This window comes from Mustelus asterias, chromosome 3 (assembly GCF_964213995.1).
Source record: "Mustelus asterias chromosome 3, sMusAst1.hap1.1, whole genome shotgun sequence".
Classification (NCBI taxonomy): Eukaryota; Metazoa; Chordata; class Chondrichthyes; order Carcharhiniformes; family Triakidae; genus Mustelus; species Mustelus asterias.
Genome location: NC_135803.1, coordinates 45146398 through 45165058, shown reverse-complemented (window position 1 = coordinate 45165058; position 18661 = coordinate 45146398). Strand labels below are relative to the sequence as shown.

Here is an 18661-nt window from a genome sequence, read left to right as displayed (position 1 = left end):
GTATATTCCATATTTTTTTAACCGTAACCGGGTCAACGTCCTGGAAATCCCTCCCAAACAGCACAGTGAGTATACCTGTACCACATGGACTACAGTGTTCCAAGAAAGCAGTGCACTACTACCTTCTCAAAGACAATTAGAGAATAGCAGTAAAAATGCTGGCCTAGCCAGTAATTCCCAAGTCCCATGAAAGAACAAAAATAAAGTTGTATTTACAGTCTGTCAACCAATGAGTTGTTAATCTCCAAACCTGCGAGTCAATATATGTCACCCCTGTTTGCTACATTCATATAGCATCTCACCTTCAGCCTCCTCCACTCTACCTCACTTTCCTCTTCTAGGGCACTCCTTAAAACAACCTGAAGGTGACGTGATTGAAAACTATAAGGCGGAATTTTGCCCGTTACGATTCCTGTGGCGGGCAGGACGGGAAAATTCTGCCCATAGAATCCTGAGGGTCTTGATGATGTGGATGTGGAGAGGATATTTCTTCTTATGGGAGAATCTGTTCAAAAATAAGGGGTCGTCCATTTAAAACAGAGATGAGAAGAATCTTTTTCTCTCAGTACATAGTAAGCACTTGGAATTCCCTTCCTCAAAAGACGGTAGAAGTAGAATCTTTGAATTATTTCAAGGCAGAGGTAGATTGGTAGATTCTTGATGAACAAGAGGTGAAAGGTTATTGAAGGTAGGCAGGAGGGGACAGTCAGATCAGCCATGATCTTATTGAATGGTAGAGCAAGTAGCCAAGTAGCCCATTCATGCTTCTCATTTATATGTTCTTAAAACCTATGTTTATGAGCAAACTTTTCAGCATTTGTCCTAATATTTCCTTATGTGGCTTGATGACATACTTTGTCCTTAATGCATCTGTGAAGAACCTTGTTTTATTATATTAAAGGTGCTACATAAATGTAAGTCACCGCCTGATTCCCCAAAGCCTGCCCACCATCTACAAGGTACAAGTCAGAAGTCTGGTGGTATTCTCCACTGGATGACACTCAAGAAGCTCAACTCTATCCAGGGCAAAACAGCTTGCTTGATTGGCACCCCATCCACCAACTCCAAAATCCACCCCCTCCACGACAGACACACAGTGGTAGAAGTGTGTACCATCTACATGATGTATTGCAGCAACTCAGCTAACCTCCTTTGGCAGCACCTTCCAAACCCACAACCTCTACCACCTATAAATAGAAGAGCTGCAGATGCAGGGGAACACCATCATCTGCAGGTTCTCCTCCAAGCCACACACCATTTGGCTAGGAATCATATTGCTATCCCCTCACTGTAACTGGGTCAACATCCTGGAAATCCCTCCCAAACAGCACAGTGAGTATACCTATACCACATGGACTACAGCAGTTCAAGAAAGCAGCACACAACGAACTTCTCAAAGACAATTAGAGAATAGCAGTAAAAATGCTGGCCGAGACAGTAACCCCAAGTTCCATGAAAGAACAAAAATAAGTTGCATTTACAGTCTGTCAACCATGAAAATTAAGCTCTTTGTTTAAAAGAGTCATTCCCTTATTCTTAGGTGATTTTTGAAGTTATGGATCCACAAAAAATTATCATCTTCTTTCTGGAAGGAAGATAACACTGTGGCAGATTCTCAATTATATTAGATCGATCAATTCTGTACCAAACCGCTGTTGATCTCCAACAATTGTCTATCACACTTTCAATACTTGGTTGTTAAACGCTTCAGTGTATTTTCAGTTGGACTCCTGGGGTGGGATTTTCCCGTCCCGCCCGCCACGAGAATCGTAGCAGGCGGGACACGGACCATGCAAAGATTTGTTGAGCTTGGGCGGGATTTTCTGGCTTTGGGGCGAGTGTGGCTGGAAAATGCCACTCCGGGACTGTCATATTGACCAGAATTCTCCGGTCTCACATGCCCCACTGCCAATTAGAACAGAGAATTTGGCGCTCAGCCAAATCTCCATTCACAGCAGCGGGACTGGAGAATCTATGGGCAAGGTCAGAAAATTCTGCCCATTGATTGAACAATGACTTACAATGAATTTCTTTCATAAACATGCTAATCTGTAACTTTTTAAAAACACAATTTACTAATAAATGTGGTCGATGATTCACTTGTAACAAAATCTCATTGAACATACTATGTTTACAAATGAAGTTTGATTTCTGTGGCTTTTTAGAAAGATAAGAAGACACCTTTAAAACAGTCTTATTCAATAATGCTCATCAAATATTCCAATGCTCCTAAAAATAAGAACTTTGAAATTTGTTCCCATTTCACCATGGAGTGCAATGGCCTCCTTTGTGCTATATTATTCGAAGATTAAATAGGGCAGATGTACACAACAGAAGTGAGATGGCATAACTTTCAGGATGAGTGACATTTCTACTTTTTTTTATTCAATGTGAAGAGATATTTTACTGGTATGTGAGTATTGTTTCTTCTCTGAAATGCAGCACAGTGTTACAAAAGAGAAACCAATTTAAATAAAGTCATTAGTTCCAAATATTTAAGCGTCTATTCACATTTTGAGAAACATAAGTAACAATGTGTGTCACGTTTTTTGCTGTTCTTCAGAATTTAGAACCTTAACTAGATTCTAATCCATTTTAAGGTAATCGCCAAGAGAATCAAAGCTGATGTGAGGAAAATAAAATGTACGTAGTAAGTTGTGATCTGGAATACACTGCCTGAGAGGGTGGTGGAAACAAGTTCAATAATAACTTTCAAAATGGGATTGGATAAATTCTTGAAGGGGAAACATTTTCAAGGCAATGGGGAAAGAGTGTGTCGAATTGGATAGCTCTTTCAAAAAATTGTCAAAGTCACCAAGAGCCAAATGGTCCCCTTTGTGTTGTATCACAGAAGATCAAACAGGGCAGGTGTACAGATTTGAAGAGTAATGGGCATAAACTTTAGGAAAAATGACTTTTCCACTCTCTAATTTTTACTCAATGTGGACAGTTATTTTATTGCTGTGTATATTGTTGCTTCACTGAAAGGCATCGTTACAAACTAAAAACTAATTAAAACAAATCCATTAGTTCCATGAATGAAAAGCATTGAAAACATACCTGCCACGGCTGAAAGTTTGAGATATTTGCACATGATCCATTGACAAAAGGACCCTCTCCTATCTTACAAGTGTGCATATTGTGAAGTGCATTTGCCACAGTGTACACAGATTTGTACACACTATATGTCAGCCTCAGTTGGCTTACATCAGTATATGTATTGTAGATTTCCTCCAAATTCTCCTTTCCTGTACAGTACCTCTGAGAAAGAGGAGGAATATTATGGATTCTATTCTTTATATCTGTTCTGTTATACTCAGTTTTTTTAACGTCAAACATTCTACTGACAGCCACACCATGCTCAGGCCACATGCAATCAAAGGCTCTCTCCCAGAACTCCGTTATCAGTTTTTCTCCAGAGCTTATTGGATCTAATTGAATGAGGTGATTCTGTAGGCCACGGATATCAGCTCGTTGAATTGCCAATCCAATAGTTCCACCCAAAAGTGAGGAATATTCCGGTTTGGAAATCAGTGCAGAGTTAATCCAAGCCTCACTTGCTATCCATGTTCTGCCAGTAATGTTGCGTCGCAGGACTTCTTCCATTAAATAGCTCAGGTCAATATCAGCAGAGAAGACAGCAATGATTTTGGCAGTTGATTGCTCAATTGTGTCTACGATTTGAACTATTTTCTCTCTTGCATAAACTTTGGGGATAGTCTCAGAAAAAGAGACGCACACTCCAACCTTTTCTACCTCTTCTTTGAAAGTTTTAATTCCATATTTCCCATAGTCATCATCTGACGCTATTGTGCCCACCCATGTCCATCCGAAGTGTACCACAAGTTTTGCCATTGCTCTGGACTGAAAAACATCACTTGGTATGGTTCGGATAAAGGATGGAAACTGGAATTTGTCACTGAGAACTGAACAAGAGGCTGAGTAATCCACCTGCAAAATAGTAGTCAAAGAAATTATGTAAAGCATTCAGCCAAAAACAACACGATGACAACACGTGCAAATTACTTTTCCACCCACAGTTATTGAAAATGTTTGTTATGAGTATTGTTGAAAAAAGAGACATGTTGTCAAAACTTTTTGTCTTGCACTCTTCAGTTTCAGACATAGGAATGTCAAATTTCAAAGGGGACAACAATTTATACTGCATGAAAAAAGGGTACAGATTGGTTGGCAAGTTGGCTCCAATTGGTTGAGAGTTGGCATGGAGAATACACCAGGGAGCTATTGTCCCCCATATTTTGTTTAGTTGAAAAAAAGTGTAATGTGGCTCACTTTCACTTGCCTGAAGCTACATTTATTCATACACTGGAACCTGTCCTCTACAGAAAAAAAGGAACATGTCCAAACCTTTTAAATTAAACAAAGGCATGGTGGACAAAAGCTTTGTGGTGCATTTTCCATTACAACGCCTTGACCAATCAGAGCCAACTTGCCAACCAACACAACAAAAACAGAAAATGCTGGAAAATCTCAGCAGGTCTGACAGCATCTGTGGAGAGAAAATAGGGCTAACATTTTGATTCAGGATGACTCATCGTCAGAGCTGAGTTGCCAGCCAACCATAACCTTTTCTCATGCAGTATAAATTATTGCTTCCATTGAAATTTGGGTTTATTGCCTCTGTCCTGATGAGTGCAAGATGGAAAACTTTGACAGCATGTCTTTTTCAGCAACACCCAAATTCTGAATTACCAAGCAACTTTTGTCATGCTTTTTTTTCATATCACCTTATTTTATTTCCGAAGCTTCCCTTAATTCTACAGCTAAAGACATGGATATTTTATGCACTATGCCAATGTTCCCAATCCTCTTCTATATTACTCTTGGTCTCGCCATTTGGACTCAAGAACAAATTATTGATTCACCCTTAGATTTCACACTGTTCAGCATTAAGTGCATAGCCAATAGGTGACTGTGAATGTGTGAAGAATCATAGGCAGGAATCCATATCCTCGCACTCCACCACAAAACATGTCGGCAAATAATGTATTGTACCACTCCCATTGTACATTTCGCATCCTGTCATCAAAATATATCTTCCAGCATTTTCATACAGCCTTTACTTATTTCTAATTCCTGTTCAATAAGATTATCAATGCCAAAACTATGGTTGTTCATCTATTACAAAAAGGGGCAAAGTAAAATCAAGAATTGATCGGTATGATTTTATTTGAATAAGAAAGGTCTTTGTGCCTCACTTTTGAATTTTAGTTTGGAAAAGCTAAATTAAAGGCAAAAACAAATTTATTTCCAAATCCAACTAAAATACACATTTGGTATTAATTTGTAAATTCTTCATATTTCAAGTTCAGACTGCTCTATTTTTAAAATAGACAGAATGTTAAACATGATTTACATCCCCCATTTCATGTGACATGAACTCTATAACTGAGTCAGGGAGTTAGGGGGCTTCAACAGCTTCTGCAGAAAGAATAATGAATTTCTATCCAAAGATACACAAGTTTGAATACCTTAATGGAACTTATCTGAATCTGAAAAAGATCAATTATTTTTAAAGTTTATTAGTCACAAGTAGGCTTACATGAACACCATAATGAAGCTACTGTGAAAATCCCCGAGTCACCACACTCCGGTGCCTGTTCGGGTAAACGGAAGGAAAATTTAGCATGACAAATGCACCTAACCAGCATGTCTTTCAGACTGTGGGAGGAAACCGGAGCGCCCGGAGGAAACCCACACAGACACTGGGAGAACGTGCAGACTCCCCACAGACAGTGACCCAAGCCAGGAATTGAACCCAGGTCATATATAATATAATCCCTCCATGCAGGAGGCCATTCGGCCCATCAAGCCTACACAGACAACAATTCCACCAAGGCCCAGAACCCCACACATTTACCCCACTAATCCCTCTAACCTATGCAACCCGGGACACTAAAGGGAAATTTAGCATGGCCAATGAACCTAACCTGCACATCTTTGGACTGTGGGAGGAAACCGAAGCACCCAGAGGAAACCCACGCAGACATGGGGAGAATGTGCAAACTCCACACAGACAGTGACCCAAGTCGGGAATCGAACCCAGGTCCCTGGCTCTGTGAAGCAGCATTGCTAACCACTGTGCCACCGTAAATATGGATTAATCCGCTTGAACCAATTGAGTTTGAGATAGCCTGGAGTGCCATTCCCCCTTAAAGCACAATGTTGTTCATAAGGTAATCTTCAGATCAACCATTGAACAAGTTATTTCAGTATGTGAAAACTTTACATTATGAAATGCTTTACAAACTTGGGTAATTTGTCATATTAATACAACATCCCCAACTTAGTTCTCACATTTTTAATTAAGCTCTAATGAAAACATAGAACCGTTCATCATTGCATTTCCCATTCTGTTACCTGAGGAAAGTAATACAGTCCCAGTATTCTGGCAGTTGCAATAGAAAGAGCTGAACCTCCAGCTCCAATCAGCACTGCCAAAGGAGCTCCATTGCCACACCGGTAGTTTGGTACAGCTTCATCTTGTCCAGTCAGATAAGTCAATGTTCCTTCAACAGCTTTGGAAATGGTAAAACAAGAGTCATAGATCGTGTACCCAAGCTGTATATCTGGTAGAATTGAATCATTCTGATTGACTTCGTTAATCGCATGGATCATTGTTCTGGCCCAGCGGAAAGCTCTGAAATTGAATCTGTTCAGCAAAGCAATGAGAGGTTAAGGGAAAAATCCATCTCACATTTACGAAGCCACACATTATGCAAATAAAACATAGTTATCAAAGACATATATGAACTCTGTAAATGAGGATTAGGAGAATTTGCGATGTAAAACAATAACAACTTGTACTTACGGAGCACATTCCACATCGTAAAACATCTGAAGGTGTTTCATAGGAGTGTTATCAAACAAATTTGACACCAAGCCACATAAGAGAGTGCTAAAGTAGATAACCAAAAGCTTTGTCAAAGAAAAGGGTTCCTGTGAGACTTAAATAAGGAAAGAGATAGAAAGGGAGGAAATTCCAGACCTTTGGGACCAGGCAGTTGAATGACAGAGAGATTATAATCAGGGATAAGCAAGAAGCCACAACGGGAAGAGTGAACTATCTTGGTGGGTTGTAAAGCTGGAAGAGATTACAGAGAAAGAGTTTTGCAAGGCCATGGAGGGATTTGAAAACAAGGATGAGAATTTTTAAATCGGGGCATTGCTTAATCAAGAGCCAATGTAGATCAGCAGGACAGAAGAGATGGATGAATAGAACTTGGTGCAAGTTAGGACACAAGCAGCAGAATTTTGGATTACCTCAAGTTTATGGAGGGTGGAAGATGGAACACCATCTAAGGAATACATTGAAATAGAAAATGGAAAAATACTTTTCATTCTATCCCAATACATGTGACAATAATAAATCAAATCAATTCTAGAGATAACAAAGCCATGGATAAAGACTTAATTAGCTGAAGCATCATTTGTTAATGCAGCAAGGTTGTACTTATTAATACTGACAAAGCTGCATTTATTGTCCCTATTCATTTGCCCTAAAAACATGTCTTTTATGATTAAAGTATTACTTTCACTAGAACTTGTGATTTATATAATAGATATGGTGCTGTAATGGCACTATTTAACCTGAAAATGTTCCTGCTCCAGTGCTATAATCCATTCAAATAATTACACATTAGCCTAGTAAATGCTCTTATATTAGTAAGAATGTTCTTTTTCTTACTTACATGGGCAGTTCTGGCAAAGCTGCATTTATTGCCCATGCCTACCTGCAATAAAATGGTGGTGATGGCAATTCCATTTCATAGGGCATTAAGAATAAACCACTTGGTGCAGCCTTGAGTTAAGCGTAGGCCAGGCCACACTGAGATGGCACGTTCCCAACCATGACACATGTTAGTGAACGAGCTTTTGTTTTTAATAGCAATCCAGTATTTAATTTTCACGGTAAGTTTCTGGAACTGGCCACAAATGGCCAGATTTATTAAAATAAAAAGTTAACAATTTTCCATTGGAGATATGAACTGTCAGCCTGTGGGCTGCCGGTCCAAGTTGAGAAGTGTTAGCTACTATACCTAGTCAATGACAATGACAACAAACAAGGTATGACAATCAAAAAGCACTTCTAAGAATTGAACATTTCTCCAAGATTTGTCTCTGAGGAGAGATGAACCAACTGATAATGAAATGGATGTTTAGCCTCGGAGGGAGAGATTGGAAGGGGTGACTGAAAACTGAAAAAATGAGAGTTTGAAAAGTTTTTTAAAATGAAGAAAGACGAGAAGCAGAGAGAGTTGAGGAGAAGTTCCAGAGAGCAGTACTTAAAGCATTGATGAGACTTCAGAACGTTAGAAACTTAGAAGCTCAGGAAGTGTGAGGACAAATGGAGGAAGACCTAGAAGACCAGATGACACTAGAGCCAAGCTGTAGCAACCCATAATTACAAACAGTGAGCATTCAATAACTAAGGGGAAGTGGCTCTACAAGATTCAGATCAGCTTAAGTCCAATTGTGCCATTAGTAAACAATCCACATTACAGGGAATACAACTGCCAGTGACAGCCAAAGTTATTACCACCTTAAACATTTCTATCCCTGTCTACCTTCAACTAATTTACAAATTTGTAACATTAACTAATAAGATACTACATATGTATCAAATGTATGATTGGTACATTAGCCAAAGTTACTGGTCAGTGCTGCCAACATGTTCAACCAACAGCCACCATGGCACAGCTGCCCAAGATCATTGCTATGCTGCATTTTCAAAAGTAAAGGAATGGTTGTCGGCAGCTATGTGGACTTCCAGGTAACGGGTTGCTGCTCCACATCTGCCACAACCACTTGGTCCTTGTCACCGGTAAATGGTGAAACAGCTGACACGGCCACCTCAAACTAACTACAGCCTCTGCAGTGTGTAGACATGAAGTTGTAAACATTGGGGAGAGAAATGTAAGGTGTTGTCAATCCAGGCCATTGACAATCCTGACGGGATGCTTTTACAAGCCTACAATAACAGAAAAATAACAAGTTAGCTCCATAATATACCTTCAAACATATCAGAATGGTATCGTGCATGTGGAACCTCAGATTATGTGATGAGACTAGAGAGGCTTAAATCATTCTCCTTAGTATGGAGTAGGCTCAAATATATGTCTAATTTACACCCTATCATGGATGTCACTAAGGGATCATGCATTTAAGTTCTGATACAATTATTTTATGTATAAAGCCCTTTGAAGATGTCAATGTCTCACAATACTTCCCATTGTAAGCTGCATTTATATGTGTACCTTGCTGAAGTATAATTATGATGTGGAGATGCCGGCGTTGGACTGGGGTAAACACAGTAAGAAGTTTAACAACACCAGGTTAAAGTCCAACAGGTTTATTTGGTAGCAAAAGCCACACAAGCTTTCGAGGCTCTGAGCCCCTTCTTCAGGTGAGTGGGAATTCTGTTCACAAACAGAACTTATAAGACACAGACTCAATTTACATGAATAATGGTTGGAATGCGAATACTTACAACTAATCCAGTCTTTAAGAAACAAAACAATGGGAGTGGAGAGAGCATCAAGACAGGCTAAAAAGATGTGTATTGTCTCCAGACAAGACAGCCAGTGAAACTCTGCAGGTCCACGCAACTGTGGGAGTTACAAATAGTGTGACATAAATTCTGATTCTAGGATCGCATGATAAAGACTCAGGAGGAAAAAAGCAGAAATATTTATGTGAAATAGTGTGACATAAACCCAATATCCCGGTTGAGGCCGTCCTTGTGTGTGCGGAACCTGGCTATCAGTTTCTGCTCAGCGACTCTGCGCTGTCGTGTGTCGTGAAGGCCGCCTTGGAGAACGCTTACCCGAATATCAGAGGCCGAATGCCCGTGACCGCTGAAGTGCTCCCCAACAGGAAGAGAACAGTCTTGCCTGGTGATTGTCGAGCGGTGTTCATTCATCCGTTGTCGCAGCGTCTGCATAGTTTCCCCAATGGTACATTGGGGAAACTATGCAGACGCTGCGACAACGGATGAATGAACACCGCTCGACAATCACCAGGCAAGACTGTTCTCTTCCTGTTGGGGAGCACTTCAGCGGTCACGGGCATTCGGCCTCTGATATTCGGGTAAGCGTTCTCCAAGGCGGCCTTCGCGACACACGACAGCGCAGAGTCGCGGAGCAGAAACTGATAGCCAGGTTCCGCACACACAAGGACGGCCTCAACCGGGATATTGGGTTTATGTCACACTATTTCACATAAATATTTCTGCTTTTTTCCTCCTGAGTCTTTATCATGCGATCCTAGAATCAGAATTTATGTCACACTATTTGTAACTCCCACAGTTGCGTGGACCTGCAGAGTTTCACTGGCTGTCTTGTCTGGAGACAATACACATCTTTTTAGCCTGTCTTGATGCTCTCTCCACTCCCATTGTTTTGTTTCTTAAAGACTGGATTAGTTGTAAGTATTCGCATTCCAACCATTATTCATGTAAATTGAGTCTGTGTCTTATAAGTTCTGTTTGTGAACAGAATTCCCACTCACCTGAAGAAGGGGCTCAGAGCCTCGAAAGCTTGTGTGGCTTTTGCTACCAAATAAACCTGTTGGACTTTAACCTGGTGTTGTTAAACTTCTTACTGAAGTATAATTAAGCATGGTAAATATTGAAAGAGCTGTAAGGATTGTGCACAGGTTGCTTTGAAACATTTGGACTTGTTAAATGGCATATTAAATAAATTTACCATGACAGCTTCCGTAAGATACCATTCCCTACTGCAACTGTTCCCAGGTCCTAAGGGAACTGTACACAGTATACACCTTGGCTGTTTCCTTTTGCCAGGAAGCTGCAATGATATATCCTGTTCTAAAATGACAAACAGGGAACTCTGCTCACATGCATCTCATGCAGCAGCCCTCTATTTCACTAATTGTGAAGCAGGAGTTTTGAATGCTGCACATTAATTACTCACAGCCTTGCTCATTTCTGACATCGAGATTTGTTTTCCAAACCTTTACTTCTTGCCAGCTATTTTTTATGCCCTGGAGAACATTTTGGAAAGCTAAAATGTGGCCACATCACTTTTAACCCAGCTTTAGGCTATTACAAGCTGATGGCTTGCCAGATTTCTCTCCACCAGCCTCCTTCGACAATGCCTTCTGTACCAGCCCCAGTTCAGGCGCAGACACTGTTTCAAGTATTATATTAGGGTACATCTTGGGAGGCCCTAGGGAGTTGGTCATTCCTGATTTGCATGCATGAAAATGTTATGAACTTCAGTCCAATTGTCTCAGTTCCAGGATCAGAAAATCTGCCGATGGTCTATTACTAAAAGGAAAATATAACACAATACCGGGAGATTAGATGCTGTTATTAAACGCTTGAATAAAGTAAAGATTTAAGAATGGGATACAAGTCCCACAGTCCGAAAGATGTGCTGGTTAGGTGGATTGGCCATGCTAAATTCTCCCTCAGTGTACCCAAACAGGTGCCGGAGTGTGGCAACTAGGGGATTTGCACAGTAACTTCATTGCAGTGTTAATGTAAGCCTACTTGTGACACTAATAAATAAACTTTAAAACTAAAGATTAAAGCTTGGAAAAAATAAAGTTTGAAAGATGGGACGAAGGAGAATGTAAGAAGAGGTTTTGACTGGAACAGTCTCTGCAGAATGGAGGGTAGCGAATGCCACTCCAATATTCAAAAAGGGAGGTAGAGAGAAAACAGGGAATTATAGGCCAGTAAGCTTAACATCGGTAGTGGGGAAAATTCTCAAATCTATTATCAAAGACTTTATAGCAGAGCATTTAGAAAGCAGTGGCAGGATCAGACAGAGTCAGCATGGATTTATGAAGGAGAAATCATGCTTGACGAATCTGTTGGAATTCTTTGAAGATGTAACTAGTAGAGTTGACCAGGGGGAGCCAGTCCATGTGGTATATTTGGACTTTCAAAAAGCGTTTGACAGAGTCCCGCACAAGAGATTATCGTGCAAGATTAAAGCACATGGGATTGGGGGAAGTGTATTGAGATGGATAGAAAACTGGTTGGCAGAGAGGAAACAAAGAGTAGGAATTAATGGGTGCTTTTCAAATTGTCAGGCCGTAACTAGTGGAGTGCCATGGGGATCGGTGCTGGGACCCCAGCTATTCACAATATATATTAATGATTTGGATGAGGGAACAAACTGTAACATTTCAAAGTTTGCAGATGATACCAAGTTGGGTGGGAGGGTGAACTGTGATGAGGATGCAGAAATCCTTCAGAATGATCTGGACAGATTGGGTGAGTGGAATAATCAATGGCAGATGCAGTATAATTTAGATAAATGTGAGGTTATTCACTTTGGAAGCAAAAACAAGAAAGCAGATTACCACCTGAATGGCTGTAAATTGGGAGAGAGGAGTGTGCAGCGGAACCTGGGTGTCCTTGTGCACCAGTCACTGAAGATAAGCATGCAGGTGCAGCAGGCGATAAAGAAGGCAAATAGCATGTTGTCCTTCATTGCAAGAGGTTTCGAGTACAGCAGCAGGGATATGTTGTTGTAATTATACAGGGCCTTGATGAGGCTACACCTAGAGTATTGTGTGCAGTTTTGGTCTCCTTTTCTGAGGGAGGATGTTCTTGTTCTCAAGGGAGCGCAGCGAAGGTTTACCAGGCTGCTTCCGGGGATGGCGGGACTGATGCATGAGGAGAGATTGACTAGGTTAGGATTGTTTTCGCTGGAGTTCAGACAAATGAGGGGGGATCTCACAGAGACATATAAAGTTCTAACAGGACTTAGACAGAGTAAAGCAGGGAGGATATTCTCGATGGTGGGAGAGTCCAGAACCAGGGGACACAGTCTGAGGATTCAGGGTAGACCATTTAGAACGGAGGTGAGGAGACATTTCTTCACCCAAAGAGTGGTGAGCCTGTGGAATTCATTACCACAGGAAGTAGTTGATGCCAAAACATTGAATTTATTCAAGAGGTGGCTGGATATTGCACTTGAGGCGAATGGGATTAAAGGCTATGGGGAAAAAGCAGGATTAGGCTACTGAGTGGACAATCAGCCATGATCGTAATGAATGGCGGAGCAGGCTTGAAGGGCCAAATGGCCTCCTCTGGTTCCTATCTTCAATGTTTCTATGTTTCTATGATATGCAAATTAGCTTAGAAACACGGTAAATAGTTATTTACTTCAGTAAAGTGGGGAACAATAAAAGTATAGAATTTTATGTTTTTAAATTGCAGAACAAATGAATTCAAACTGGTGACATGAGAATACATTTCATATTTATATGCTAAAAGCCTGCTTTCTAGATAGGAGATCGAAAGGGAAATATGTTCTATTTGTAGCCGGTGGCTCTGCACTGACAGGAGAGATAGAAAGGAGAAAGAAGAAGCAGCTGGAAAGCAGTTATGAGCACAGCCACTCCTAGCTGGAAAGTGGAACTCTCTCAGAAAGCAGAATTCTATGCTAAAAACTGCTGATTTGAAAACCTTAGACACAAACTGCACTGAACTGAAGAAGACTTCTTAAACTTAAAGATAACTCATGGGGGTAACCATTTGCTGGATTTAGCTCATAGCATTATACTATATGGGATAATTGTTTTGGGACAAGGGACTTTTTTCAAAGTTCAGGTACATAGATAGATGAGAATGGGCTTTAATTCCTGAATCTATTGTGTGTGTAGCCACTACTGCAGTTAAGTTTACCTTTGTTTTGTATTGTGGCCTTTCTTGTTGTGTTTTTTTACATATTAATAAACATTTTTTGAGTGGTTACACCTTTCCCTCACTGGTTTGCACATCTATCCTTACATTATTCCAAATTGAAAAAACACATTCCAGAGTTCCAAGTTACCCTTCAGGGTTTTGAGATACCCTTGCGTGTAACATCAGTGGGTTTTTAACAGTGTCTATTTGATTGAGTTGCAGATTCAACACAGGCATAGACCTCAATGGCCTCATTCTGTGCTGTCATTTTATGATTTTATGGGTGAATATAAAAAGGTTTCCCTATAGCACAGATTCTCACTGAGGCCTGCTCTTGAACTAACTTGAGGTTGACAAGAACCTCTTTGCTTCCACTCTTGAATTTTATGCGAAAAATTGAGCATGTTTGTATTAAGTAATGCAAGTATGCATCTGTATCCAGTTGAACGGACTAGTATGTATTTCTCAAAAAAAGAGAAGGCTGAGAAGAAATTTGAGAGAGGATTTTAAGATTATAAAAGGGCCTGATAGTGTAGATGTAGAAAAGATTCACTGTAGAGAAAAGGTCCACTGTCGAGCAGACAGAACTGAATGGCCATAAATATAAGTCAGTCATTAATAAATCCAATAAAGTATTCAGAAGAAAGGTTTTTTTACTCAAAGAGTGATTAGAATGTAAAACTTACTGCCAGAGGGAGTAATTGAAGCGAATGGCCATTGATACATTAAAGGAGAAGTTGGATAACCACCATGACAGAGGAAGGGTTAGAGTTCTTGGAGGGTTAGATGATGAGGGTTGGGGAAAAGCTCATGAGGACATTAATAACGATGTGGAGATGCCGGCGTTGGACTGGGGTAAGCACAGTAAGAAGTCTCACAACACCAGGTTAAAGTCCAACAGGTTTATTTGGTAGCAAATACCATAAGCTTTCGGAGCGATGCCCCTTCATCAGATGGAGTAGTTATCTAGATAACTATGGACACCCATAGATAACTAGGTACACCCATAGATAACTACTCCATCTGACGAAGGGGCATCGCTCCGAAAGCTTATGGTATTTGCTACCAAATAAACCTGTTGGACTTTAACCTGGTGTTGTGAGACTTCTTACTGACATTAATAACACCATGGACCAGGTGGACAAAATGCCCCGCCTCTTTCCTGTAGTTCTTTCATTATTACTCTGTGGCATAGCATGGTGGTATGTCATTGCTCTGCATCATAGTTTAAATCATATCTTTTTATTATTCATTCATGAGATGTGTGCAGTGCTGGCTCGGCCAGCATTTAGTGCCCATCCTTAATTGCCCTTGAGAAAGTGGTGGTAAGCTGGTTTATAGAATTCTACAGTGCAGATGGAGGCCATTCAGCCCATCAAGTCTGCACCGACCACAATCCCACCCGGGCCTTATCCCCATAACCACCTGCATTTACCCTAGTTAGTCTCCCTGATACTAAGGGGCAATTTAGCATGGCCAATCAATCTAACCTGCACGTCTTTTGGAGTGTGAGGGGAAACGGGAGCACCCAAGGGAAAGCCACACAGACACAGGGAGAATGTGCAAACTCCACACAGACAGTGACCCAAGCCGGGAAGTGAACCCGGGTCCGTAGCGCTGTGAGGCAGCAGTGCTAACCACTGGGCCACCGTGCTGGTTTCTTGAACAGCTGTAGTCCATCTGGTGTAGGTACACCCATAGTGTTGTTAGGGAGGGAGTTTCAGGATGTTGACCCAGCAACAGTGAAGGAACAGCAATATTGCTCCAAGTCAGGATGGTGCATGGCTTGGAGGGGAACTACCAAGTCTGGATATTTTCCAGGACTTGTTGCATTTGGGCATGAACTGCTCCAGTATCTGCAGCCTCAGGAATGGTACTGAACATCATCAGCAAACATCCCCACTTCTGACCTAATGATAAGAAGTAAGTCTCTACAAACTGCGATCATTAGTAATCATGATATCACTATCAACAATCCCTGAAAAGGTTACAGTGCGTTAATTTGGTTCATAACAGAATATCAGGTCATACCTATTGCTGAATGACCTTTCTGGTACAGGGAAACAAAATATATGTGTGTCATGTCAGTGTATCTCATTTTGATCAATTAATATAATGATTTTAATTAGAAGTTTATGATATTTCAACTTCTAATGTGTATGCTCCAATCATTTATTTCTCAATCATTATGGCAGTGTCCTCGGCCCAGCCATTTTCAGCTGCTTCATCAATGGTCTTCCCTCCATAATTACATCAAAGGTGGGGATGTTCACAGTTACATTTGCAACCACTCAGAAACTGAAATAGTCCATGTCAGCAAGCAACAAACCTGGACAAGATTCAGGATCGGGCTGATAGATAGAAAGTAACATTTGTACCACAAATGTGCCAGACAATGACCATCACCAACAACAGAGACTTTAACTATTGCTCCTTGATGTTGAACAGCATTAACGTTACTGAATCCCCACCATCAATACCCTGGGGTTAACATTGATCAGAAACTTAACCGTACCAACCTTCCAAGAGCAGATCAGAGGCTGAGAATTCTGAGGTGAGTAACACTCACCTTCTGACTTCCCAAAATTGTCCAAAGGCATAAGTGAGGAATGTGATGAAATACTCCCCACTTGCCTGAGTGCAGCTCTAACAACACTGAGGAAGTTGGACAACATCCAGCACAAAACAGCCCACTTGATTGGCACCCCATTCATCTTTTTTAATGTTTACTCCTTTCACCAACAGCAGCAGTCTGTACTATCCACAAGATGCACCCAACAACTCAAAGTTCCTTCAACAGTACCTCACAAACCTGTAACCTCTATCACCTAGAAGGACAATAACAGCAGATGCATGCGCACACCGCCATTCTCAAACTTTCTTACATCCTGGATTTGGAACTATAACACCATTCCTCCACTGTTGCTGGATCCCTTAAAAGAGGCCACTGTTGCTGGATCAAAATCCTGGAACTATCTCCCTAAAGGTACTGTGGGTATAACTACACCACATGGACTGTTCAAGAAGGTGGCTCATCATTGCCCGCTTGAGGGTAATTAGGAATGGGCAAAAAAAATGATGGCCTTGCCAGCAATATTCTATGAACAAATAATAACAAATTGCTCTCTGCAAAAATATATAAAAAGTGACTGATAATCAATGCATTTTTCGGAATTCCTCTTCTTTTAAAATTTGAGAGAACGTAATTGGTTCCTTTCCCAGCTTGGCAACATCACCGTTACTGAGCGCTTGGGAGTTTCCAATTAGCCCCAGATTTAAATTAAATCTGGAAATGGAAAATCCAGAGTTAACCAAATCTTTGCGGAGAGTTTTCTTCGAGGTCAGTAGAAAGCACCGTCAGCCACAAAATCTAGGTTATTATTCGGCCTGTGCATGTGTGTTTTTCTCAACCTTTGAATATCTGCAATTTCTCTTGGCCATTTGGGATCAACCTAACTTTTCCTCCAGCTATGACTTGAAATCCAATTAACACACACCAATTAACCCTGATTCGGCTTTACACAGATAAAACATCATAAAGCTGGAAGCTTTCGATTGGAGACACAATCGCCCCACCCACTGAATGATTGAAATGTCTTTCCACTGAAGGAAGAAGGCAAGATGCCATAGTGTTCAAAAACCCCCTTGTCAATGCTGGAAATATTTAATCGCGCATTGTTAACACGCCGATTAGACCACGGTCGATATCTAGCTCTCCAAGCAAATGATAACATCCACAAGTTCTATCTGTGTTGATTTTTTTACTATCTTTTCGTTAAAACGTTAAATCAGTTCGTCTTAAAATTTATTTGATTGACTTTTGATTTGTGTTTCTTTGAATTGTCACTTTTCTTATGTCAGCTGGTGTTAAAAAGTTAAAAAAGCACACGTTCACAAAATAACCCCCGTGTAAAGCAATGGCACAGGCGGCAGCCTCAGTAACACACCGTTCACTTGAGATCACAACTGGACCAGTAACAGTCTCCAGTCCCAATGATCCATTATTGGCTTTCCACATTCCACTCAATGTGTCCTTTATACACTTGTAGCATAAACCATACAACGTGCATTCTGGAATTAAACAACTCAATAAAGAAACAACACGTCTCACGAAGCAAGGAATTTAATTGGAAAGTTTTTTGTTGTTGCCATTGTCTGAAGTGCCAGTCAAAAGAATTGTAAACTAGAAATTCTACTTTCATATGAAGGCAAAATATAGTCAGAGCTTTGACGAAGAGTCACCCAGACTCGAAACGTTGGCTCTATTCCCTCTCCACAGATACTGTCAGACCTGTTGAATTTCTCCAGCTTTTTCTGTTTTTGTGTTAGAAATTCTACTTCAAAGGGGAAACGTAAATTGCGTGTTTCCTTAGCTGCTCTGAGATATGATTGTTTTAGACAGGTTTTCACTACTCTGGGAATTTATTACCCCAGACTTCCAATAACCTGGCTCTCATGCATTTACAATTGAAATCCATAACTCTTACCCCTCACATCCCGAGGACTGCGGCGATGTGCTGGACGATGAATTTGAGGCCACCACTCTGTGATGAATTGGAAACATCCCTCCGATCATCACATCTCCCGGCATTTTAAAACTATTTAAGTTAAATGTTCCTTTCAGCTTGCATGTTGATTTTGCAGAGACAGTCAGGGAAATTGTGAGGTACACCAACAAACGGAAATAATATCGTGGTTCCATTTCAGGAATTGGAGGGCATAAGAAAAAACTCGAATGTCACCAAGTCCCCAGCTTTTATGGGTTCCTGGGACACCAGCTATAACCCTATTGGTTAGAACAATGAAGTGGGCAAAAGAAAAGGCGCTGGTAGCGTCCCAAAGGGACACGAATGTAGTTATGAAGCAGAGTTAAGATTATCATTGGTCTTGCTTGTTCATTTCGGCATTATTTGGGCTAATGGTCTTTCGCAAATGTTACAAATAAAAAATAAAATGTCATTTCCATATAGGTTT

The 18661-nt window shown here is 40.7% G+C and overlaps 1 protein-coding gene across 1 annotated transcript in view; it reads right to left on the bottom strand.

Annotated features, from left to right (window-relative positions):
* The window catches only part of vmn2r1 (vomeronasal 2, receptor 1), a 29035-nt gene extending 10742 nt beyond the window's left edge, over positions 1 to 18293 (bottom strand). The window contains exons 1-3 of the mRNA XM_078210100.1: positions 18175 to 18293; positions 6382 to 6673; positions 3061 to 3951 (exon numbers count right to left, since the gene is read on the bottom strand). Coding sequence (XP_078066226.1) covers positions 3061 to 3951; positions 6382 to 6673; positions 18175 to 18278 — 1287 coding nt within the window. The 5' untranslated portion in view covers positions 18279 to 18293. The remainder of the gene's footprint in view (positions 1 to 3060; positions 3952 to 6381; positions 6674 to 18174) is intronic.
* Between the last annotated feature and the right edge of the window lie 368 nt (positions 18294 to 18661).